The sequence below is a fragment of the Orbicella faveolata genome, unplaced genomic scaffold (genome assembly GCF_042242905.1).
Source record: "Orbicella faveolata isolate gen_17 unplaced genomic scaffold, um_ofav_v1 contig_13, whole genome shotgun sequence".
NCBI classification, from domain to species: domain Eukaryota; kingdom Metazoa; phylum Cnidaria; class Anthozoa; order Scleractinia; family Merulinidae; genus Orbicella; species Orbicella faveolata.
The window spans coordinates 24,281,583-24,308,630 of NW_028301540.1; the positions used below are offsets into that span (position 1 = coordinate 24,281,583).

The window sequence follows — 27,048 nt, forward strand, 5'->3', positions numbered from 1 at the left end:
CCGAGGCGATCACACTAAATTATTTACTTGCCTGTTGAGGACGTAAAATATACTTCTCTAAATAATGTTGACATAGATAAGGTTAGTAGATTTCTTGAAAGCACCCGATTTGATCTCTTTTGTTTCTTTTCAATGGCGGTTTCTTTCGCTTGAGTAATTTAGTATAATTATATATTGTTTTTGTCATCCGGGATAGCCGTCTTACAGTCCAGAAAGTTACCGCTTTTGTTCAAAGTGTTTTATTTTTGTTTGAATGGATGCTCGTTGCCCGATAAAAACTTTACGATAACCATATTAAACAGCGTCGCTACCGTCTAGGTATGGGTTGCACAACCAGCAAAAGTGGTATCACAATTTCAAACACTTTTGGAGAAGGAGGTAAGTTGTACTAGAATCAAACGAAAAACACGACATCAGAAAGGAAATCATTCATGCGTCTCTGTTACAACATGGTTGTTTGCACGAAGTCGAAAATTGGCTTAGGACCATTAAGTTTAAGGGATTTTACTGAGATGTTTATAATTAACGGACGATTAAGTAAGTAAAACTTTGCTGAATGTAGCGAAAGTGCGACTCGTTTACGACAGAAAATTAGTCCAAATCGTGTAAATTGAACCTTCAACCTGTTTGTGAATTGTTCTTGCTTTGATTTACGACTCAATTACGTACTGTTGTACAGCTATCGCCGTAACGGGCGTCCCATCGGCTCCAAGGCTGTACCCTAGCGCACATTCATGTCTTTAGAAGTAGTTGCGAGAGACTTCAATTTTAGAGTCTCGTGCTTCACATAGTTTCCAGCAGGACTCACTGGGCGAAAAATTAGATTTGATTCGAGATGAATGTTGTGTAAATATGATTCAAATATGACATTTGTCATATTTGTCCATATTTGATTGAGAGACAAATATGGTATTTATCCTCAAGATAGATAGGATAATGATGCATTTGCTCCAATGACAAATATGAAGAAAGGTGGTGTAAATCCAAGACAAATATTACATTTGTTCCGTTTAAATACAGACAAACGTGCGTAAAGATGACATTTGATGTTGGCAAATGTGGATCTTATGTCATCTTCAACTAGGGGAATATGTATTTGGGTTTGTCTGAATTTTTTTCCCCAAAATTCTGCAATTTCTTGATTCTGCATGTAGCTCAGCTTTCAGTAAGGTATTTAACTTATCAAAATTATGTTTTATCCATATTAATAACTGTATATGCATGATGAGTAGCAGATTTGAAAGGCAAGTCAAACAGAAAATCCACTCATAAATGTACAAGGTTGAGAAACGTTTTATTAAAAATCCTGCATTTCTTTTTTACAATACTTTAAAAATGTTGCTTCAAAATATTTTTTACCTAACACTTAGAGTTCCTAAAAGTGTTGTAAACTATAATAAATTAAAATTTCAGCTCAACTTTAACTCTAACAAGTTTAAAAATGTGGAAAACATGAATTCAGTAAAGGAAAGGGGTTTTACCTGCCACTTGAAGCCACAAAAGTTAACTAGAACTCTAATGATGAAACCTTACTTGATTTAACACACATTTCAACTAATTTTCTTTCAGTAACCAAGTCTTTCCTTTCTCTTTCTCAAAACAAATTAAGAAGTTGGTTGATTAACAAAACTAAGTCAGAAACTAAGTCAAATTCACACTTGGAAAATATTATACTATTATAAAGACTGTTACTTGCTTAACTCAAATAGATTTTGGCCATGGGCAAGAGGGAGATCAAGCTACCATACACTGTAGCTGATGCTTGCTTTCACATAAGCAAGCTCCAGTAGATGCCAAATAGTAATGCTATCATTTGAAAAACATAACTATGATAATCATAATTACAGCTCAGACTGGATATACATATAGAGGATATTATATGGCCATGCAGAGATATGAAATATCCCTTTGAGTGTTGTAAAAAATCTCACTTGTTTGCTGTGCTCACTTGTGAAATATTTTTCAACACAAGAAGAGAAATTTCGTAGCTCAAAGCAGCCGTGTAATGTTAGATATTTACTATTATAAACACCAATGAAATACTAAACCATTTCACTCTTGCTATGAAAGGCACGATTCATCATGCAACCATAGCAATGGTGATCTCTTCACTTGTGAAGAAAACATGTTTTCATGTGTGAGATACTATGTTTTCATGCAAAAGCTTATCTGGTATGTCACCTTGACACTTAAATGAAGTTTCTTATTTAAAAAAAATTTTTTTTTGGCTGTTTCTTTAATAAGAAACATTCTGTTACTGAATGAATAAAATAATATCAATCATATCCATATCAAAATTCAAGGAAAAATTTTGACCGAAATCTGTTACAGGCTAGGGGTTTCATTAAGAACCAGGCAACAGGCAAATTGACTGGCTGTGAGGATGGTTTTGCTGGCTGATTTGACCATTTAGTGAAAAGTTTGTATTACAAAAAAGTTCAGTTCAATTAGTCTTGCCTGCCTGTGAAAACCCAAAAAAATTAATGAAACCCCTTGTCTGTTATTAATCATTCGACATTCACAATTCAGAAACCTCGCAAGTCTACACTTAAGGCCCAAGCTGGTGCAGACATTGGATGGCAATGGAGGCTGTTTGCCAGAAAACCTTCTTCCTCCCGCTTGACCATCATCCTCTTTCCCCGCTCACTTCCTGCTCTGTTTGCTTTTCTGTCCAGACTTTTCAGTTCCCTTGTCAATTCATCAGAGCGCCATTCGAACCTTTTCACAACCAATTTTGTCATTCTACCTTGTCCCTCATGATCCTCATCTGAATTTGATTCATAAACGCTCTCTTCAGGTGACATGTAGTCGATGGAGAGTACTTCCTCCAATTTCCTTTTCTTCTCTTCTGTGTACACTGACTGCCTCAGTGCTCCTCGACGAGACTTGAGTTTCTGCAAGAAATACATGAAATATACAAATTAATAAGTAACAAAAGTGGCTGCAACCATGGTTTTGGGCAATGTGCAGTTCCAGAAAATATCCATACTCTCCCCACAGAAGGGATTGGAATTTCCTGGGAGGTGGGGGGCTCTATGAGACCAAAAAATTTAAAGAAATGTATGCAGCTTCACTGGAATTTCCTGAGGGGTGGAGAGGTGTTAGAAAAAATCCCTTCCGTGGGGGAGGTATGGATATCTTCTGGAACTACACAATAAGACAAAAAAACATCAAAGTAAGCAATGCAATTTTATGCTTAATATTTCTGCTCTTGATAAGTACTCCATTTTTCACTTACATTGTGGCACCGCTGGTTCCTTCTTGCAGTTACGACACTTTCCTCTTGTTTATTAGCCACTTGGGGCAGCCCTTCCTTCCTCACACGAGTTAAAACTCTTTTAGACTTGGTTTTGAGGGTCTTGTATTAAGTTTTTATGGCACCTGTGAAAGAGGTAATTAAAAATATATAGTTTAAACAAAGTAATATGGAAGTATACAGGTCCTAACAGTTAAGTCTGCAAACAAGCCAAGTGGCCCATTAGGCCAGAGCTTATTCTGTTTTCTGTAGTCATTGATTGCATTGATCAGTGACACAGACACACAAAAAAAACTACATTCTGTTTCATCTTTCACATTAATATTGATGGCCCATACATTGTAATAGATGATGGGCAAATCTTGAATTCCAATGAATTCAGTCAGTAATATTGATGAGTAATCAATAGCTAATCAATGTGTAATCAAAAGTATCAATGAATTATCAATAACATTGATGAGTCATCAATGTCATCCATAAGAAAATCGATAGGCCACAAAAGTTTTGATCATCAATTACTCATTGATCATCACCAATAATCAATGACTAATCAGTTGATTACTCATTGATAACCCATCAGTGAGTAATTGATGTCATAGACCATCGATTAGTCACATCTGGTTATAAATAGTAATACAGTGGAATCTGGATTTCTCAAACCCTTGAATTCTCCAACCTCCTGATTTCTTGCACTGAAAGTTGTTTCCCTCTGCTCATTCAACAAATTTTAATTTTATCCCTCGTATCTCAAACTCTTAATTTCTCGAACCAATTTTTGTTTCTCTTAAAGGTTTTAGCAATCCGGATTCCACCGTACATGTAGACGTAGCCATATCATTTATACTTACGTTCTAATAGAACAGGATCAGCCTCTTTGAAAGCTGATGTTGCCTGGACACCTCTCTCAATTGCTCGGGTGACCTCAAGATTAGTGCCATCATTAAAACTGCAAAGTAAAAAGAATACATGTACATGTACTGTATGTGCTTTTTCTGTACTTAGCTTGATAATGGTTTGATGGATCACTTATGTCTTAGGCCCTCTTGTTCCATCAATCAGACTTCTTTGCAGGTCTAAGTTGTCATTATATCATACAAGTACAGGACTGGCACCAAAAGGCAACAACCTTAAAGGGCCACTACAGTATGTACAGTATGGGACATGATCATGAGATGATTTTGAAAATCACAAAGCTAAACAAAATAGTTGTAAAATCTCTTAAAACTAAATTTATGCAATTTGACTTTCCTTCAACTATTTGTTTGAATCTTCCTCTTGGTGTTGTAGGGGCATTGATATGTGAGTGAATGAACTTCATTATCAGTTTTAACACCATTTCGGCATGAAAGCAGCAAAATTACAATAATAATTATCATATACAGTATAGTGCATAGTGCCCCCTATAGCAATGTTATCTGAAAGTTACAATCAGACACTCCATCTCAAATATCTATCTCTATATGGTGACAGTTGATGAAGCCACTGACATCAACTACATGCATCACCTCAAAGAAAATTTGAGGTCATAATCTATATGTAGGTGTTTTTTATAAAAGATGTAATTATTCCGAGGTATCACCAGTGACCACCAGAAAGATAAGGCCACAAAAAGTGTTGCATTATGAGGATGTCAGCACGATCGGGAAACTGCAGGGTACATGTATGGAGAATGTGAAATCTTCAATGTGCACAACGGATAAATTATAACTACTCACAGGTTATCCCTTGTATAATATCTTACCTGTGATCTTGTTCAAAAGTCCACTCTGTTGGCAGGTCTTTCTCTTTCAACTTTGCCACAACCTTATGGACACATGCCTGCATTAAATACAGCCAAATACAACATGCAATGTTGAGCACTGTAGAATCGCAAGAAAAAAGGAGCCCTAAAGCAAAAAACTTTTTGGATTTCAACTTAGTAATTTTTTTTAAAGTAAATAAGATTCTTCCTTCGTGCTGGTGTCTTTGGCCTTTTGTAATAGCGCGGTGTCCGCAAGGCTTAAGTTGACTGTAAATTGAAACAGATAGCTCGTTGATAGCAGGTGTCAGCTTTGCTACTTTAGTAAGCAGCAAAATTTGAATGTTCCGTGAACTGACTGCCGAGTGGATGAAGAGAATTAATAATTTTTGCTCTTCCAAAGGCATCTTCCAAAGGGTTAATGTAATGTTGTTTTAGACTGTATTTTTATTTTTACAATATTTATTTGTTTCAACAACAACAAAAAAACCCCTTTCCTACACGACTCCTACTGTTGTGTGTCCATTATTCCGGCTTTCCACCATTACACAAAAAAGGCGATAAAGTGCTCTAAAGGTGGCATGGTCATGTTTTATAGGCTTGCTCTATGTTTAAGAAGGGTTGGGAGTGGTTTCACGACATTTGAAGAAGCTAGTCGTAAAAGGGGATAAGTGACGATTTTGGTTGCTTTTCTTTTTTCTTGCTCCAAATTAGCTGAATTTTTGCATGTGGTCTTCAATGTAATAGAAAAACGTGTTCCTGTATTTCTGCCGCTGGTTTTTGCTTCGCTTTATAAAGACGCCGCTAGGAAAACCGAGTGGTTTTTTGCATACGCAATATCCTGAAAACGAAGCAAGGTTTAGCCCAAAAACTACGGGACATTGCTAAACATACCTAAACAAAACTCTATGCGAAATTTGGAGCGTTTTCGACAAAGTTTACTTTTGATTAAAATACCTAAAGCCCTTTTCCCGCCGAAGCTGCAAATAAACGAAGCTGGGCCTTTGTTATGATAAACAGAGCTGATCCTTTGTTATAATAACCAAGCCAAGCCTTTGTTATAAGTCGAAGTCTCGCCTCGGTTTATCATAACAAAGGATCGGCCCACCCCGAGCGCAGGGACTTTGATCTCACTTAGAAAGCAGCAAAATGTCAATTTCACGCAACGTATAAGCTCAAAAATGTTGATTTTAGGTCAAAAAAGGTTTAAATGTTGATTTCACGTTAACGCGTGACGGCAAGGATGTTGGTTTCACTTAGAAACCAGCAAAATGTCAATTTTACGCAGCGCATAAGCTCAATGATGTTGATTTCAGGTCTAAGTAGGTTAAAATGTTGATTTCATGTTAACGCGTGATGGCAAGGAGGTTGATTTCTCTTAGAAACCAGCAAAATGTCAATTCCACACAACGTATAAGCTCAAAAATGTTGATGTTAGGTCAAAAAAGGTTTAAATGTTGATTTCACGTTAACGCGTGACGGCAAGGATGTTGGTTTCACTTAGAAACCAGCAAAATGTCAATTTTACGCAGCGCATAAGCTCAATGATGTTGATTTCAGGTCTAAATAGGTTAAAATGTTGATTTCACATTAACGCGTGTCGGCAAGGATGTTGGTTTCACTTAGAGACCAGCAAAATGTCAATTTCACGCAGCGCATAAGCTCAATGATGTTGATTTCAGGTCTAAGTAGGTTAAAATGTTGATTTCACGTTAACGCGTGATGGCAAGGAGGTTGATTTCTCTTAGAAACCAGCAAAATGCCAATTCCACGCAACGTATAAGCTCAAAAATGTTGCTTTTAGGTCAAAAAAGGTTTAAATGTTGATTTCACGTTGACGCGTGACGGCAAGGATATTGGTTTCACTTAGAAACCAGCAAAATGTCAATTTCACGCAGCGCATAAGCTCGATGATGTTGATTTCAGGTCTAAATAGGTTAAAATGTTAATTTGATGTTAACGCGTGACCGCAAGGATGTTGGTTTCACTTAGAAAACAGCAAAATGGTAGGAGCCCATGATGGGCTCCTGAAAATGGTAATTTCACGCAACGTATAAGCTCAAAAATGCTGATTTCAGGTCAAAAAAAGGTGTAAATAAAAATAAAATGAAACAAATAAACATTTCAATAAACACTTTTTCAAATACGGCAACGTCTTCAATGGCTAAAAAATCACGAGATAAAACATAGTTTTCGACAAACGCGATCGTAGCTTGATGTCACGCACCGCCATAACTTCCAAGTTCAAAATGCGCTGGTACCTCTTATGCCTGATGAGGATAACAACTTTGGCGGCTGTTTAGTTTTGGATTTAAGAATTTGATGACTCCACGTGAAAACGCTCTATAAATAGGGCTGACAGATTAACAGATTAACCCTTCTGCGCAACGTACGGGTCTCCATACATCTGCATGTCCCCTGATCCCAGAAGCTCAAAACACTACAAATCATGCCGATTTGAAATAAAATCAACGCAAACTGGATCACAGATCTGTTACAATCGATCGCCACTTGCTGGCCATTATTATGTTTAAATCTAGTTACCAGTTCGAGAAACGTCCGCAGAACGTAATTGGAATGCATGCCGGGAATGGTCTTTACACCTCGTGCACGGGAAGACATGGCGGTCGATACAAGACAAATTTTATAAGTCTTAAACCAGTTCTCACTTTCCAAACTTTGACGCTAGCAACGCTTGGCAAATGGGCCACAACTCACCAGAGGGTATTTTTCTTGGGCAAGAACTGCTCTTGGACTTTGCTACCTGGCTCGATCTGACTTCGAACGCCGATAACACAATTACGGTATATCAGCTGCCTTCGAAGTTTCAGAACACATTTTGATTCTTTAAAACGTGCTGATGACTTACGGGTTTATCGAGGCTTTATGATGCCTCTCAACCACCAGGTAGGCACACAAGGTACTTTAAAACAATGCTTAAGACATTAGTTGACTGAGCTCTAATGTGGCACATCTCTTTTTTGTTTGATGGCATTTCGTTTGACGCTCAATCGATTCACGTGTTGTGTTCACGTCACAATAACCGGTGTAAACAATCCGTTCCCAGATTTCCGCTCTATATGTTGTGGGATTTGGTTTTGACTTCATACACTATAAACAGTCTGCCTGTTTGCTGTTCAACAAATAAACTCCTAAAGACATGGCTAGGAAAAGCCAAGTTTTTTGCCTACGTTTTAACTCGAAAACAAAGCAAAAACCAGCGACAAAAATACAGAACCACATTTTTCTATTACATTGAAGACCACATGCAAAACTTCAGCTAATTTGGAGCAAGAAAAAAGAAAAGCAACCAAAATTGTCACTTATCCCCTTTTATGACTAGCTTCTTCATTTATTCGCCTTGTATGGCAAAACTAACACAGATAATTCAATATGACTGAAATAAACAATAAATAATAATAATAATAATAATAATAATAAATACTTAATTTATACTGCAAAAAATAGATCAGCTGAATTTAAATATAAAGACAGCTGGTATTAACCTGTGCGCAGCTGATAAAATTGTCCAAATTAGTGTTAGCAATAAAAAATAATGAAAAATAAAAAAGGAAGTAATGACTAGCTTCGGCTACCTGTGTCATGTCTCACTCACTACAATCGCTACCATCCCCCCCACCCCCACCCCTCCCCTTCAACCAACCCGGCAACTTCCCAGAGGCTTAAAAAAAAACCAACCAAAATGGCCGCCCATGGTGACGACACATGTGTGCGCATGAAATCAGCAACAAAAACCTTAATACTCACCACCATATCTCTTGGGAGGTTTTCACTTCTCCGTTGTGTCACGACAGTGTTGGATGACCCTTGCAAGTTGTCAATTTTTTCTGTGAGAGCAGCAAGTTTTCTTTGAAGAGCGTCAAACTGCCTCTCGTGGTCGCAACAACTTCCTCTAGCACTGACAACAGATAGTGGCGTGTTGACTGGTGTTGATCGGCCGCTTGGTGGGCTGGAGGATGGTGTTCTGCAGGGCAGAATTGAAGGCGAGCGATTGGAATCACTGCAGGCGACGCGTGGGAAAGTCGGCGAAGTTTCTTCAGGTCCAGATTCATTGTCAGTAGTTGTGACATCACGACGGCTACAGTTTTCGGAGCGAGATCGAGATCTCTCGAGAGAAATCCGTGGGCGGTCTTGTCCTCGTGGAACAATTGGAGTTGTTCTCGAAGTTGTCTAAATAATAAAGTGCAAAATGACAGGAAAATTTAACAACCAATCTAACATGTACCGCGGCTGTTTAAATTTTAAGCTTACAATAGCAAGTGTTATTTGAAACTCACCGTTTGACGTTGATTCAAGGGCCTTGAGATAGGTGATTCGGACGGAGAAGTTCTCGAATTCTCCGATCTACCTCTAGCAAACATAGTGCAAAACAGCGAAAAGTAAATACGTGACCGACTGATTTAAAGATCAACAACGCAAGGGACGCAATCCTTCACGCAAGACAAAGACAAGCGAAGTGAAAGTGACGCTCGAACTCCCGCCGGTTATGCTAAGCAAGCTAAATGGTCGTTCTTGATTGGAGGAAAAGCGTTACGTGAGTACAGTCAGACAAATTAGCATATTTAGTTTGCTCTGACTCGCTGATTTATAAACATCAAGTAGATCATCTTTATTTCTAGATTGTCGTAAGATTATCGCTCTTTCTTTTAGCTCAGTATCTTTCCTGGAAATGGGAAGAAAGAGGTATTACATGTACTGCAGTCACTGTGATGACTTTGTCAGTCGAGGTACGCGATCGAGACATCTTAAACAAATCGCAGAGAGAGAGGAATCTGCCTCAGAAGCCGAAAGTGACAGTATTAGCGACCTCGAGACGAGTTCTGAAGTTCACAGCTTGGAAATCCGCGATAGTTTTGAGGATCATGAAGAATGCTTCAGAGCAGATTTAGCCAGTGGTGATTGTGGTTATAATGCTTCTGAAGGTGAGACCTTTGAACTACGCCTATATAAGCTTAAGCTTTCACGTTCAGGGGTTCGAAAGGGTTTCTCACAGCTCATATTACATGGAAAGAGTCGAAGATTATAAATTTCTGACTCAGTAATAATGTGTGTGCATTATATTATGGACAACCATGTGATGCTGTTGTCTAACTCTGCTTAAAGGCTATTTATGGTGTCATTTTGTTGCCATAGTAACTGTAAGCCTCCACCTAAATGACCCTTAATTCAAATGATCTACAAATCTGATTCTATACTTTCTCTGTAAATTTAACACAATTCCATCTGAGGGAATTCAAGATATAGCCAAAAAGATAAGCCTTTGTCAGGTTCAAAACATTTCACAAGATTAATTTTTCTATAGCCTTCATTTTTAACAAGTGATAGCTAATGTAGCATAGCTAGAATGAGTTATGGCAGTTAGTTGGGGAAGAAATAATTCACTGCTGGGTCAGTCAGTCAGTCAGTCAGTCAATGGGTCGTAAACAATTTTTTGAAACAACAGCCTACCACAGTGATGAAATGATCTTCCATGTCTGGGGTCGAACAAGTGTTCCCAAATTAAAGACTATTTGGTGTAGAACAAAGGTGGGTGTGTAATTTGAACCATCGACCGCTTTGGCTGAAAAGCCATTTTGATTATTCCTGGAAAGGTGCACATACATGCAATCTGAAAAAAATTGTAAAAATTGTAAAATTTTAAAACTTCTCTTAGGTGTAATGACCACAATCTTGATAACCCTTGTCATTTGGACAGTTTCAACATTTTTCTGCACTCTCACACGTACATGTATTCAGTTTTAATCCCTTCAAGTGAATCATTTAAAGAAGATAAGTTGTAGTTTTGTGAGTGACAAAATTGAAATTTCAGTCACGCACATATTGATTTGTTTTCAGGAAAATATATTTTCAATAATGATAAATTGCTGCAAATTTATATATATTTTCAAATGACTTGTAAAAGTTTTTATCATTGAAAATCAACACTTTTGTCTTTACCTTTCTTTAAACATTTTAATTTCACATGTCCATCGGACCACCAAACTTCCATTTTCACGTGCCCAAGAGCACAATTTACTTGCCCCAGGCAATTGGACCTAGGTAATTTTTCCTACCCCGAGCTAAGAGATAATTTTTGAGTGAAAAGGTCAACATTTGTGTTCATGAGAATTAAGTATAGGATTCTGGTCAATTATTAATGAAATTTTGTGAATCATATCTCAGTTGAGGTCGTTTAATGCACAAAACTGTACAACTCTGCAGGCCAGAAATGACAGGTTTAACTCATTTACTGCAGAATAACCTATTGATGTAGACAAGTTAGTACTGCTATCTACAAACACTGTTAACATCAATTTTAGCAATGGACAAATGCAATAATTTGACTTTCTCACTTTAATTAATTGCAGAGGACAGTAACGAGAGTCCAGAGTCCTACTTTGCAAATCTTGATGAAGAAGTTGCTTTTATGATGAATGTTGATTGGTTCCAGCCATTTAAACATTCCCCATACAGTGTAGGGGTCATTTATCTTGCTTTGATGAACTTATGGTACCTTGTGGGGTGGGATACAAAAGAGAGAATATTATTGTTGTTGGAATTATCCCTGGACCTGGTGAACCATCAAGTCTCAATCCCTATTTAGTTCCCCTTGTTTCAGAACTGAAAGAGCTCTGGGAAGATGGAGTTGAAGTTTGTCATTCTGGATCACCTAGGATGCCAGAGAGATTTTTTGCTGCTCTATTGTTAGTGGCCCGTGATGTCCCTGCAGCAAGAAAATTGTGTGGTTTTTTGGGTCATGGTGCCAGAAGAGGCTGCTCAAAATGCAAGAAAGAATTCATTCCAGGTGAACATTTTGGCACTAAAATGAACTTTGGGGGATTTGATAATTGCATGCCATGTACAAATATAGAGCATCGCTGTGAAGCCCAAGAAATACTTGCTGAGGACACCTATCAAGGACGAGGAAATAAGCAATCAAAATATGGTACAAGATACACTGAACTTATGCAACTGGAGTACTTTGATTGTATCAGATTTACCATAATTGACCCAATGCACAATTTGTTTCTTGGAACTGCTAAGCATCTGATGAAAAATGTTTGGCTACCAAATAAAATTTTGATGTGGAATGATCTCAAGTCTATCCAAGAATTGATTGATAACATGAAAGTACCATCCAACATTTCCAAGTCTATTTAAGGAACAACTTGGACCTGTCTTCAACATGTCTGTAAACATTAATCTGTGTTGTTCTATTGCATACTCTGACTATGAAAATATTTGCATTACTTAGAAGAACTTTCCACTTTATGGCTACACTGTTTGGCATATTTATCTTGACCTGCATTTTAAGAAAACTGGCAATCTTTTCCAGTGTTTCCCAACAGTAATACTTTGACGGGTGAATACTTCAACTATTTATCTAGTGATACAATATTGGTATCACATAAGAACTCAACCATTGGTTAACCAATAAAGGTAATCTGTATGGCAAAATAGGTTACCATACCAACAGTACAACTTGTTTAAATCATCCTTCATTAAAGCTTTAAGTACTCATAACACAAAAGCGAGCTAGGTGACGGCTATGACGCCCACTTATTATCATCATCATCATCATCATCATCATCATCATCATTATTATCGAATTGTGATAAGCATGATAACATTTGCCTAAGGGCTTCAGTCACCTAAAATTTTCCGAAGATTAGTAGTATTCATCTGTCAAAGTATAGCTGCTGGAAAAGTGCCAGGCACCTTAATTCATTAAAATGAATTTAGGTGTTACCTTAAGTTTAATTTTGTGTTAGCATTATACAGATTCAACCTCGTTGAATTTTTTCGAAAATTGTTTTTGTATATTTATTTATTTTTATTTTCTTGTATTTATTATTATTATTATCATTATCATTATCATTCTCATTCTCATTCTCATTCTCATTCTCATTCTCATTCTCATTATAATTATTATTATTTTTAATTGTAATCATTATTATTACTGTTCCTATTTGATGCTTTTTTGTCACCGGCATCAATTACGTATGGAAATCAACACTTCGTCGTTGGACTTTTCATAAATGAGACATCCTTTACACGTAATTACTACGTGAACTGTTTTATGTCTAGGTACGTTTACCACAATAAAAGATATAAAAACTGCAGAAAGACTAAGAAAATGCCTAATTTAGCTTTTATGTCTAAAGATCGCGAGCTCCTCTATTTTACGCGATCACACGCGCGTGAGACTAAAACTTCTAGTTTCCAGGCCCCCGAAAATATAGTTAACCGAAAGGGCAAGAACTAACCAGACAAACCAAAACAGACTAGGCCCGAGCCTTTGGGTTATCCGAGCCGCATTTATTGCAGAGGGGGCCAGTATTATCTTGTCCATCAAAGCTAAACAAAGGTTTTGACTTTCACCTGTTCTAGTGATGCGGGGGGCCTGCTCATCGGACACACGGATGTGTTGTCGAGGTCAGAGTAACGCAGAGGACAAATGGAGGTAAGCTGTTTACATTCACGTCGTATATCATTTTCTCTCGCTCGAGTCTCAGACATCTTTGAAAATGAGAAAGAGAATAACAAGTGAGCTAGTTTGATTTTCGAGGATGGAAGCTGAATACCTGTTAAGATGATAACTATATATGAATTCTACACGAAAGAGCGGAAGACGGAAGTGAAAATCTCACCCTTCGAATCAACTAAATTTAGATCGTGGAATCAAAGAAACTGAATGCTTCTTCCAAACCTCCCTTGCAACATGTGGAATTTAATTGTTATTATAAAAAAGCGAGAGGCTATAGAAGTCCACAATATTTATAGTAAGTGAATATATTTACAATAAGAAGACTGATTGAATTCGATTAAAGAATTTCATCCGAGTGAAATTCAAACTGTGGGGTGAATGAAACTGGAGGCATGTCAACCTACCACGTATGTTCCACTAAAAACGTAAAATGCCTTTAATTTATTTGACAGTTCGACTCGCCAAAACTTATGTATCAAAACAAATTGTCTTTCTTATTTCAAATTGTCTTTCGCGGAAGAAGTTATGTTTCTAATGAAGGTTGGCCGCGAAGATCCTTGAAGTATTGATGTCCTTCCGCTTTCGGTTGTGCTTCTGCCTAAAAATCCTTGTGAGTAGGAAAAATGAGAGCCTTTAGAAGTCTCAAAGAGATTTTCATAGTCACGGCTAGAAATAACTAATAAATATAGACGTTAGCCTGCGTGGAAGACTAAACACTTTTTTTTCCGGGTTAAATTTCCGTTTGCATTGCAGGCAATATACATGTCAAGAATAATTTTATAGCTTAGGGTCAGCATGAGGGAATTATGGAATATTTTCAATTTTCCCTTTACCAACGTTACTTGACTTTGTCAGCAGCTACTAACAACTTGTAAAATGGAACATTTCCTGTTAAGATTCGCTTATAAATGAAATTTTATGGTGAGAATCTTGATTGAAATAAATGCTGTGCCACGTCACTTAAAATTGTTTATTTCCGTTTCGACTGATTTTTTTTTTTCGTTCGAACAATTCAAAGACGTTTTGCTTGTAATATTAACTGATGTGGTTTTAAACTAGACCATTCGCACTTTTTTTTTCCAAGAAATTTATAATTTTCTCCCATCGGTAGGCCCCAGGCCCAACAGAGGTTCTCCCGGACATGGATCCAAGGCTGGTACAGAAGACAATTCGTATATTTCTGAGTTCAACTTTCACCGATACGCGAGTGGACAGAAACAAGCTTATGGAAGAAGTGTTTGAGCCCGTCAGAGACCTTTGTCAGCAGCACGGAATTGCATTTGAAGTTGTTGACCTACGCTGGGGTACGAATGCAAAATCTGCCAATAACATCGATGGGGTGCTTGGTTTGGAATTTTTATCTCCATAGCTAATGGACCTTTCTGACCATATCACGAAGTATCGACACTTTGTCGTATTTTTAATATAAAAAAAATCCTATCATCCTAAATGTATTAGATATGCGAAGCTTCAAAAGAATAATTGAAATCTCAACATATGGGAAAATATGCATATGGACCCCAAAATTACAAATTTTACAAAGAAATGTGTGGTATGGGGTAAGCGTTGCCCCTTGGCATACATTTGTTATTCATTTATTTATTTATTTATTCATTTATTCATTTATTTATTTATTTATTTATTTATTTATTTATTTATTTATTTATTTATTTATTTATTTAATCACGTCCGTCAACATGCGACAATTCTGTGGTGTGACTGGAGACAATCCAATGGAGTTATCACTTTAGTGCGCGTGTTCATACTTGAATATATATATTTTTTTCCTGTTAGTGATTTATCTAGAGTTTCAAAAGTGCGGGAATATGAAAGATGAAAGTCTACTTTACAAAGTCTACCTTTCCAAACACTCGCAATCTTATTACCCTTAATTTCATGTTTTTTAACTGGATTGTATCTGCCATTACATGATTATTACAGTTTCGTTCTCTCCCCCAGCCTCGTTAAAAACAATGTTATCAATCCATAAGTGCAAATTTCGAGAATTGTATGACAAAAGAGCTTTACTATCAACGCTTCTCTCTTCTAAAGGGTGGGTTTCATAAGAATGGCTCGATACCCTTTGAGAGAACAATAGTGGAAACAACAGAAACAATGCCGCTAGCCCAAAAGCAATAAAAGCTGAATACTAAATTACAAGCTCACGTGTGCTGCTCACTTGCTCTTTTAGGTGTGCGTCAAGAGTCCGTGGACGATCATCGAGTTGTGAACATTTGTATGGAAGAGATAAAACGTTGCCAGGAAACTTCACTTGGCATCGCTTTTATTGCCATACTAGGAGACAAATACGGTTGGAGACCGCTGCCCCCGTCAGTCAACGCTGACGAGTTTGAATCTCTTCTCCAATTGATTGACCAATCAGATCGTGAGTTGATTACCACCTGGTATCTCCTCGATGATAACTCCGTTCCGCCGTGTTATCTCCTGCAGCCGATCTCGAGCCAGTTTCCCGGCATCAAATCAGCCGATAAAGACGAGATCTCTAAGGCTTGGGAGGACTGGGGTAAAGTAGAGAAGTGTATATTGACTCAGCTGCGATCAGCGGCAGAGAAGGCCGATCTGGAGGAGAATGAAAAGCAGAAGTACACGGTGTCTGTCACTCAGAGCGAGGTAGAAACGGCCGTCGTGTTGGATCCGGAGGCCAGTCAGCGTTCTCTCATTATTGACCGCAGGTTTGATCACATTAACGAAAAGGACAAGGCCGCCAGAAATTTCGTTAACTTGCAGGTAGAAGTGTTTTCTTTTCTTTTCTTTTCTTTTTTTTGCAAACCAAAAAAAAAAAAAGATATTAGCTAACGGTTAACGTTTACAACACCTTCTGAGATCTTAAATATAAATGATATCTTTATTGGGTACTTCAATCTGTTAGGTATTTATATTCTAAACGACGTCTAAAGTTGATCATCAATGATGGCTAGACAATTCGGGTTTATAATTCCTTATATTATTCAGCCAGCAACAAGTTGTTACGTAAACATACAGCATCTTCTATATGGAACAAAATGCCATTCTCGTCCTCATCAGTATCGACATTGTTATCGTTATCGTCATTCTCGACATTACCATCGTCATTCAGTCACCATATTCACGTTGCATGAAGGACAGCCTGGCATAAGCGCCTGAAATTTGAATTGACCAACCCGGGTTCAACAGACAGGAAAAACTGTACTGTCCTGAGGTGAATGTATGTTAACGTGAAAGGCATTAAGATTGGGCAACTGGAAATTGGATTAGATATTCACGAAAAGGGATTTACAATTTCAAAAACCAGATCAGATTGTAAAAAGTAAAAAATGTGGGCATGTAATTCATGGAAAGACAAATATTGTCGCCTTCGGCTTCACCCCTTAAATGCTAACCGCAAGCAAACAGCAGTACTGAAATAAATGCTAACTGCAAGCAAACGGCAGTTACATCAATCATTATATTTGTCTTAACTGCTCGAGCAGTTAAGGGGACAGTTTCCTTGCAGACTATAGAAAGTCCCCCTTTTTCTGATTTCAAAAATAGACGTGATGCCATCTCTTGTAACTCACTGATACATTACCTCCTCTCAAGGCTTAAAAGTCACCATAAGGTTAAACAATTCGAATCAAGCCAACAAGCGCTTATGCTGGCCCTTATCATAATTCCAATTACTTCTCAAAGTTCATAGAGTGCTTCTGGAAATTCGAAATGTGCCACCGAAAATTTACAGTGCGCTTTGAAAGCTCCACCGAAATGTGCTAACGATCATACGATAATTCGTGGCAGTCCGCGTTTATTTCCTACGTACGAACTCACGTACATGCACCCAATAGGAATTTTGAGTCGGCTTAAATAATACATGAATTAAACTTTGGTTTTCGTTTAGTTCGATTTATTGTTTGTTCATCAAAATTTGCCGAACCTCGCCAAATTCGTCAAATTTCTCTCAACAGTTAAATTGAATATGAGAGATTCTAAGAGCCAATTTGGCAACTGTTGAGGAGACGAAGTGCCGAATTATGAGGTTGGAGGTAAATGGCAGGTCATTAATTTTGATATCGTGATAGGCTAGGCTGTCAAGAAATCAGAATTGTCATTCTGGTATTTCCTTTTCTCCCCTTTTAGTTGACAGTTCACTACTTCTGGTGTTGTTGTTGTTGTACTTAACCTCTCGACCAAACTTATTTAAGGGCGAAATACAATGTAAAACCCAAAACACTGTGTCTTTAGTTAAACTAAGAAAACGAGTTCTTGATTCTTATGGCTAATGACATATAAAATGCAAACACCAGCCTTCTTGTTCGTATAGGAAGATGGCAACATAGACTCGGAATGCGTTCAGCTGTTGGCAGAGCTAAAGGAGAAGCGAATTCCAGCCTCACTGGAAGTTGGACGCATACTAAAGTTTACTAACTTGAGATGGCATCATGAAGGAATTCAAAACGTTGAACACGAGCAATATATTACAGGTAAAAAAAAACTGTCAGCCTCACGAAATTAATTAAAAAGAAATGGAAACAACAAGTCCCCCTCGTTCCACCCGCTCTCTCTCTCCGTCTCTCCCGTTTTATGTCTGCCACACAAACTATGCTCATGCAACGCTTTTCACTTCGCTGGTCAGACACTAAAGTTACATTCGCCCACTTAAATTTCCAGTCACTTTGTACAACATAAACAGTACACATAAAAGTAATGTTCGATCGTCCACAGACTAAATGATTGACATGACACCCTCAATCAAGTTTACACAGTACTCGACTTTGTGAGCATTGTCTTTATAAAAGGGGAACTTAACTCCTGATTTTAAGGGGCAGTGACAGACATTGCAAGAGTTACTGGATAGTTTTCTGGAACGAGTTTTCATCTTATTCTATATATTTAACCGACCAAACCAATCTAGGAGGAAATCGTGGTTGATAAAAAGTAAAGAATGAAAACATCACAATATGCGTTTATAATTTTTTACCTTTCTTTCTTTCTTTCTTTTTTTTTTTTTTTTTTTTTTCTTATCAGAAATGTGTAGTCGAGTCAAAGAGCTCCTTACATCCCACATCAACGAAATCTTGCAAAAACTCGGTCCTCCAAATCCACTGATGGAAGAAGTCACGCGTCACGCTCTCTTTTGTCGTGACCACACTCATTCGTTTCAGGGCCGAGCAGATATTTTGCAGGTTATCCACAATTACGTGACTGGACCCGATTCCGTAATGCCGTTAGTGATTTACGGTGAATCTGGAGTTGGCAAGACGTCACTGATGGCAAAGGTTGTCATGGAGATACAAGAAAAGAGCAAGAATGGAAATCTCGCTATAATGTATCGGTTCTGTGGAACCACTCCAGATTCGTCCACGGGTATTATAAAATTTGTTGAGTTGCTGTTCTCTCCTCTCCTCTCTTCTCCTCTCCTCTCCTCTTGTCTTCTCTTCATTCCTCTCCACTCCTCTCGCGGTTCTGTTAATTCTAAACCCACATGGCACACATTACTAGCCTAAACTTAATTTAATCTTTACAGTTATATTGTTACTAGGTCAGAAAAGACAGGATTCTCGATTTGAAAAGATTAATAACCTCCTACTAACCGAGCGCGAGGGCTGTACTGCGGAATATTGGTTCGAAGTCGTGGCAGTACGAAAAAGACCTTGGGGCAGTATTCCGACCACGAGAGAATCAATCAGAACACTCAGTTTTACCCCATGACAACCTTGCTATATAATAATATGGTTTCTTAATTTGGTTCTCTTTTAGGTCGAGCACTAACTGAGAGCTTTTGTAAACAACTCAAAGAAGTGTATGGAATTACCGACGAGGTTCCCGAAGATTACAAAAGCTTGTGTGAGGTGTTTCCCTCATTTATGGCACACACTGCCAAGGAACGACCACTGTGTATAGTGATTGACTCTCTGGATCAGTTGACGGACGAGGACGGCGCAAGGCGCTTCTTAGAATGGCTTCCACGTAAACTACCTGCGCATGCCTGTATGATAGTGTCAACTCTCCCTGAGGAGGGTGGGTGTATGCAGCGTTTAATGACATTTGGGATCCCAGCTAAACATTTCTTGCAGGTAAATAATTAAATGAAATATAATTTAACTTTTGAATTATTGAATTAAACCCTTTCACCCCGTGGGGGCATAAGTCCTTTAGGAAGTCTCTCCATTGACTGTTTCCAGTTGAGGCCTGTCTCTCTCATCTCCTCCTCCTCCTCCATTGGCTGTTCCTTGGCCTCCCCATCTTCCGCTTTCCCTGTGCGTTCCATCTCAAATCCTGCTTGGTGGTGTTGGTATATATCCACACGATTAATTTTCTGTTTCTCAAGTAAGACAGCTCGTGTATCTTTTTTGTGTCAGGTGAAGCGGCTCGACATGCATGATGGACCTGCTATCCTAGATGCTTGGCTTGGATCAGTCAAAAGAAGGCTGACCCTGGAACAGAGAGAGCTTGTTTTAGAGGCTTTTAACCGCTGTCCATTGCCTTTGTACCTGCATTTGCTCTTTAACAAATGTCGCTCTTGGCCTTCATACAAGTAAGAGAGTTTTTAATCATTTTAGAGTTTTTATCACCTACGTTTTGTAACGCTTAATGCATATTTGCATATTTTATCGCTTTTCAAATTCTCATGTCTTAATTCTACTCATATATGCAAAAACTTTAAATCACTGTTTTTAAACTTAAAATGATTTCAGAGAGGTCGAAACGACGTTTTTTATCTCTAGTTTTTATCCTAAAATGTGTTTCGAAGAAACTGCTTATTAGAATTCAGATTATTGACTCGTGGGTTTTTGTTAAAAGTGAAAAAAAAAAAAAAAAAACATTCTAAAGAAGAAATCAAACTTCTCTCATTACCAGAAAAACCGCTGACATCACCCTTGCCCCTGACGTCTCCGGGATGATACACTCTCTGTACCAGGACCTTGAAAAGTACCACGGTGAAAAGTTCGTGGGAAGAGTCTTGGGCCTATTGGCCGCTGGGACTGATGGGATGAATTCAGACGATATCCTTAATCTTTTGAGCTGTGACGAGGAACTCTTACAGGATGTGCTTGTCTGGCATCAGCCATCAAAACGCCGCTTGCCACCACTACTACTGGCTCGTCTGAAGCACGATCTTGGTCCCTTCTTGGTGGAGAGGGGTGCGTACGGTGTTTCACTATTGGCGCTCTATCACAGGTAAACATCCGTTTCTGCAACCTAAATGCTCAGGTATTATGAGCAAAAGTACATTTCTATTCCCTTCTTCTTTTTAAGGGGGCATGATAGAAGAGTAAAAATAAAAGCACATTTATTTCAACGCACACCTAGAAATAATGATCTAGTTGGGATAGAAATTGGTATGCCAGGGACACTGTTGATGGTTTGTGGCCATGAATTTCGTATGAACGAAGTCTTTAATTCGAATATAGAAATTCAAAGTCGGGCAAACTTTCTACATTTCTGTCCTTGTGTCTTGAGAAAATGAGAAAAAAAAAAGGCCAATAGCCTCTTTTCCTTCCTAAAACAATTAATATAAGTAATACCTTCATCTGCCTAGTAACTACCGGTGGTTCAGACGCATTTCTTGAATGACTGCATGATTCAAAGACTACAAATTGCACTCACCCTGCAGGCTCGTGCAATTTTGTTAGTCTTTGAAAAGTTACTCTTGCTTATTCATTCCAAATTGCACATGAATCTGATTGGAGCTCATAACTTTAAATCGGCCTCGTATACAGTGCAATTCCGATTTTTGAAATTAATCGCTCAACAACTTCCTGAACTGTACTTCCCTCGGTCCATTTGCTATTAAAAGTTATTTTCAGACACTAACAACATTAAAGCTTTACCAAATCTTATATTATTACAGGCAATTCTTCGAAGTTGCCAAAGAAAGGTATCTCAAAGGTGATCGTCACAGAGAAACTCACAGCAAGATTGCTAAATACTTCTTCGGGGAGTATCACGAAAAATATGGCAATGAACGCGCCATTCCTGCGCAGCCCCACGCCTACTCCTCGATCGCTCTCAACCTTAGGAAACTGGACCGACTTCCCGTGGCACTTCTCGAGGCACGCGACTTTGACGGATTGCGAAGTACTCTGGGAGATTTAAAGTTTGTCCAGGCGAAGTGCATGGCAGGAATGGGATATGAGCTTCTCGCGGAGGCCACTAAGGCAGTCGGTTGTGCTGTTAGTGAAGTCGCTGATCCTGAGGTATTCAAAGTTTGATGTATGAAGCGCTGCTTTATAGAAATCTTATTTCATCTCGAGAAGTTCTTCTTTCCCTTTAGATTATCTATTAAGAAAGGAGAGCTTAGAGCGAGGCTCTTGCCTTCTCTTGACGTCAAACTTCTGGTCTGGGCTTCCGTTCTCGTATATTGTGACCTAATGATACACTGGATTATACAATAAACCAGCCGGCAGCCATGCACTTTAAGACTTGGCCAAGCAATGAACACAATGGAGTTAAAATCGGATCAGATGAATTAACAAAGGTGCTTACACTGCGGAAATAATTAGCTCGCTATTGCTTTTATTGCAGAAACAAACAAAAAAACGAAAAGACAAATTTTCAATATTTATTCGGCTCTGTAATAAATGTAGGAAGGCTGGCATTGCTTATAATCATGCTCGGGTACACATATTAGTGTGTGACTGTAATTTAGGTTTCCAATAATTTCATGTGCTTACCCTTGAAGAAAATAAGGTCGGAGAGTCGGATTTCAACGTAAAGCAATTAGAATTTTAATCTGACGTAGTCACCAGTTGTAAGTATATTTAAATCCCAGTGATGTCCTTATTAGCTTAACTACTCATCTTTTTAGCTAAGAACTAACTTAGCTTTCACTTTGACTGTTTGCCTATAGGTGATTAAAGATCTTCAAGATATTTTGGGATTCTTACGCAGTGACGTACATATCTTGAGCCGTTTTCCCGCCCTCACATACCAGCAGGCAGCCATGTACCCTCAACATGGGTGGATCGCAAAACAAGCAGAGCAAATACGTCAGAAATTTGATCAACCCGACCCGAACAACATCCCTGCCCCACAGGGGTGGGTGGAATGGATAAACAAACCTCAGGTCCCCGAAGCCTTCGAGCTCGAACTCAGTGGACACTCCAAGAGCGTTCTATCCACATGTTTCGCGAGAGATAACAGGACCTTGTTGTCTGGATCAGCTGATGGGACCATCCGAGTTTGGGACAGTCAAACCGGGGAGCTGCATGCCCAACTTGAAGACCATCAGGGAGCTGTCACGTGTGTACGGCTCTCTCCTGATGGTTCAATGATGGCATCTGTCTCAGCAGACAAAACTATTCGGCTGTGGAAATTTCCAGGCAATGAAATTATAAGGTTAGCATTTTTCTACACTGCAGCGACTGATGAGAATATCTTTGACCTACGACTATCTGAGAGATATAGTACTTATTTATACTATTTAACAAAAAAAGTGCATGACAATGAGGTAGTTATCGGAGAGTAAACGAAAGAGAATGTATTAGTGTTAAACGAAAATGGATTTCTGCAAGGTATTCCTTGCAGAGGTCATTTTCCTTTTTGTTTTGTTTGTTTGTTTGTTTGTTTGTTTGTTTTCGTTTTGCCTCGTTACCCTGCCTGCGACTTTGCGTGAAGATATATTTCGTAGGAATTGATCCCAAACATTGAACGAGTCTGTCAAACCTAGTAACTGATGTCATTTGAAGCTCTAGCCTTAGGATTTGCAAATATTTTTCATACGTTCTTAATTAATACATCAAGTTTAAATTTATTGGTACAGTTAATTATACCAAGCCCTTTTAATATTCAGAGTTGATCGTAGCTCGATCAGGAAACCACGCCAAAACGGTAAATATTGTAAACATAGGTTCCCCTATACTCTTCGTCAACTGCATACCTTAGCTTTTACTGACGGAAATACTTTGATGTGCCATTTACAGCTTCGTCATCGGATAATAATTCTTACTATCTTTTAAGGATCCTTGAGGGACATGAGGAACGAGTAACATGCATTGCCTTCTCCAAAGATGGGCAAAGATTACTTTCGTCTTCTAAAGACAAGACCCTCAAACTTTGGGACCTAAGCGGCGGTAAGAACCTGGCGACACTTCCTGGACACAGAAGTTCCCCTATATCGTGTGCCTGCTCCCCCGTAGATGATTCGGTTGCTGCCTCGTGCGGGGACAATCTGGAACTCTTCATATGGGACCTTAACAAGAGCTCCATCAGACTTACCTTGGAGGGACATCAGCAAGACGATAACCCAAATTTCCCTGTTGAAGACAGTTTGGAAGGCCTAAAGGATCTGGACTACAAATCCCTCATTTGGTCAGTGTGCTTTTCTCCCGATGGAAAGTACCTTGCTTCCGCGTGTGTGGACAGTGACGTCATTTTGTGGGACGTTAACAGTGGTGCGAAGATTTGGACGTTTAATCTCCCGAACGACGCCTCTACGGTGGCCTTTGCTCAAACCCAACACGGAACGCGATTGGCTGCCGGCTCCTCAGCCCATCACACCGTTACTCTCTTTGACGCAAACTTTGATGACGTCAGTTGCAAACAAGTCAATGGTAGTTCCAGGACCCTTGCCTTGCTCGGCGGTCACTCGGACTGGGTGATTGATGTGGCCTTTAATGAAGACGCAAGTCGACTAGCGTCCGCAGCCTGTGACAAAACCGTGCGCGTTTGGGACGTCACTGCCGCAGAAAATCTTCGGGAGGCGCGTTTTCATGCTGAACGTTGCTGGAGTGTGGCATATTCTGACGATGGCAAATGGCTGGCTTCTGCCTCGGATGACTTCAAGGTATGAAATATGGAAGGGATTTTTTTCGGCAAAAGTTGTTATAACCTGACTTCGCAGTCGTGTGTATTTTAAACAAAGGACTTGATTGGTTCGAAGCTAACACCATCATTTATAGAGATTCATAAAACAAGAAAAATTAGGGTTGTAGGGTTCCTCGCGCAAGCAAAATAATGCATGTGTCGTAAGAGGGAACAAACCTTGAAGAGAAATCTCGAAGAAATCCTTGTAGGAGCGTAGAATAGCAGAGGATTGGTTAAGATGATAACTTTCAGTCGAGATATGAGGCGATTTTACTAACTTTTTCGGTGGTTGGGGTTACTTTTTAAACACTAATTACTGAGATCTTAGGTCAGGGGCCCGTTTCTCGAAAGCACCGGAAACCCTTCGGACCCGCAAAGTCACGTTTAGATAATCTGTATCTAAAAACGAAGAAATGTACACGCCTGGAACTCCTTGTATGAAGAGAACCTCTGTTTATGTTAAGAATATGTGATAAAACATCTCTGTAATTATCATAAGGTTTGAGATTTTGCTACGGCTTTCCGGATGCGAAAAGTTTTCGGCACCTACGAGAAACAGGCCCCTAGTCTGGAGGTTATCAAATGTTGCAAGTTAATTTTTAATTTACTGTGGTTTTAAATATTAGGTTTGTGTCTGGAATATGGAGACGTTTGAAGCTTCCCTGATCTACGAGGGTCACGAACAGAAAAGAACATTCTCCTGTGGTGTTCGTGCTTGCACTTTCTCACGTGACTCGACCCAAGTCGCCAGTGGTGGAGACGAGCTCAAAATCCGCATCTGGTCTCGAGAGACTGGGAAGGACAACATTGTGCTGGAGTGTGGTGAAGCCATGTTGCCCTGGTGCCTGCGATTCTCCCATGATGACAAGCGGCTAGTTTCAGTGGGTGAATTCACGAATGGCGCAATCGTCTGGGATTTAGAAACACAAAGAAAGATGTTGACATTGGGTGGGCATGAGCGCTTCTGCCAGTACACCGAGTTTTCGAGCTCTGGAAATTTTATCCTGACGAGTTCCATAGACAACTCAGCTCGAATATGGAACGGCAGGAGCTATGAGTACGTGACCACTGTTACGCAACCTGATTGGGTGACATGCGCCACGTTTTCACACAACGAGCAGTTGCTAGCCACGTGTTCAAAAGATCAGTTGGTGCGCTTGTGGAACATCAGTACCTGGCAGAAGATCTGCGAAATGGCAGGACACGAGTCTGAAATCAGGATGGTCAGTTTTTCACCCGAGGACAAGTTCCTGGCGAGCGGGGCTTTGGACCAGACGATCTGCATCTGGGACTGCGATACCTGTCAGCAAATTCAAGTTTTCTACGCAGCCTCGGGGATCTGGGGCTTAACCTGGCACCCGACCGAGAGCGACCTGCTCGCGGCTGGAGATGCAGTAGGCTATCTTTACTTCCTAAAGATTCACAATCGGGGAAAAGAAAATGCTGTGAAAGAATAAAAGCCAGATCAAGACGCCGACATACCGTTCTAACTTCCGTCCTGACTTCTAAATGTCCTGTAACATAAAACAACGCGCAGTGACGGGTGCTATTTAGAAACGATCACTGACAGTTCGTTAGGTATTTGATTGATACTAAGTTATCCATAGGAAAAATGGATATATCCATAGGAAATAAACTTTACCTCTTAAAAATTCATAATCATCAAAAAGAAAATGCTTAAAGGCCAACACAAGACATGCCATTTAAACTGTCCTCGCGACTTCTAAAGGGACTGTAACATCTAAGAACGCGCAGTAAATTTTGGCATTATTTTAAAACGATCTTTAACAATTCGTTAGGTATCGATTGTTTATAGCTTTTCCATTACAAAAATAAATTAAGCCTTTCTCTTATTTTTTTACTTTGTTGTGAACATTTTGCTTTGTATAAGGGACGTAGGCGACCGTAGAGCAGATAGCGTGATCGGAGGCGAAACCATACTCAATTCCAACCTTGACCCGTAGTGATATAAATTTAATGAGCGCTATTTTTCGATGAAATGAGAGTCGCATCCCGGTAGAACCGAACGAGGCGAAGAAAGGAATAACCTTGAATAAAATTATATTATTGTGTTATGTTTGAGGAAGAAACCGTGTGCCCATTTTCAAGAGTTCAAGAGTTCGACTTTGACCACATGTAAGAATAGACCTATTTTCTCGGAACACTAACTGTCTGTTTACCAGCTACTCTGACTTCCTGGAAACGCAAATACCATCCATGGAGGGTATGGGAACAGCCTTTACTTAAATGAAATCTATTTTTTAATTTTATGGTTATGTATAAAAGGAAAAGTGAACCACATATTTTATATGCTAGCTTGACCATGTTGACTCAACTCACAGCTCAAAACGCAGATAATGTTAAATTTTCTGTCATTGACCGCGAGAGTTATTTCACGACGTTAGTCTATACAGCAAGGTACTTTGAATTCGCTTAGCTCTGTGAATCCCTTCTCAATCTCGCACAGTACTTAGGGTGTGTTTTGTCGAGCGCTCATTGACGTTTTCTGCAGGAGATAACCCATTCCCACCTAACATCGATCATGTGCCTGCCACTGTGCTTCTAAAACGGCTGTCATGACTAGTTCGTACAAAGAGGCTGTGAAAAACCTGTTTACGGAAACAGTTTGAAACAAAGGGATGGATCTACTAATGTTAACGATGTATGGACATCGGACTTGGAATTCGTGGAACCGAAATATTTAGCTGACTGCTAAATAGAAGACATTACACGGCGCGTAGATATAAATTTTATTTTCGAGTGGTCAAGACATTTTTTTTAGGA

At 39.1% G+C, this 27,048-nt stretch overlaps 2 protein-coding genes and 1 pseudogene across 5 annotated transcripts; 2 read left to right on the forward strand and 1 right to left on the reverse strand.

Annotated features, from left to right (window-relative positions):
* Positions 1–191: 191 nt before the first annotated feature.
* On the forward strand, positions 192–26,354 carry LOC110058602 (NACHT domain- and WD repeat-containing protein 1-like). Of its 3 annotated transcripts, none has more exons than XM_089285934.1 (13): positions 192–378; positions 13,386–13,458; positions 14,594–14,786; positions 15,674–16,230; positions 17,780–17,939; positions 18,484–18,822; positions 19,216–19,532; positions 19,818–19,993; positions 20,317–20,637; positions 21,311–21,656; positions 22,310–22,797; positions 23,419–24,244; positions 24,891–26,354. In XM_089285934.1, exons 2-13 carry the CDS (start codon positions 13,453–13,455, stop codon positions 25,719–25,721), a joined length of 4,560 nt encoding a protein of 1,519 aa, XP_089142060.1. In that variant the 5' UTR covers positions 192–378; positions 13,386–13,452; the 3' UTR covers positions 25,722–26,354. The 3 variants fall into 3 exon arrangements, with proteins under 3 accessions (XP_089142060.1, XP_089142059.1, XP_089142061.1); XM_089285933.1 differs by lacking the exon at positions 192–378 and adding an exon at positions 11,658–11,799; XM_089285935.1 differs by lacking the exons at positions 192–378; positions 13,386–13,458 and adding an exon at positions 13,468–13,777.
* Positions 1,276–9,407, reverse strand: LOC149115724 (uncharacterized; annotated as a pseudogene). The gene is made up of 6 exons (XR_016206260.1): positions 9,293–9,407; positions 8,763–9,185; positions 4,998–5,074; positions 4,105–4,202; positions 3,239–3,381; positions 1,276–2,894 (listed from the first exon to the last, which is right to left on the reverse strand). The product of XR_016206260.1 is annotated as an uncharacterized LOC149115724 (transcript).
* Positions 9,481–13,121, forward strand: LOC149115725 (uncharacterized). The gene is made up of 3 exons (XM_089285954.1): positions 9,481–9,549; positions 9,666–9,937; positions 11,363–13,121. The coding sequence occupies exons 1-3, from the start codon at positions 9,518–9,520 to the stop codon at positions 11,596–11,598; spliced, it is 540 nt and encodes a 179-aa protein (XP_089142080.1). The 5' UTR covers positions 9,481–9,517; the 3' UTR covers positions 11,599–13,121.
* Positions 26,355–27,048: the final 694 nt, after the last annotated feature.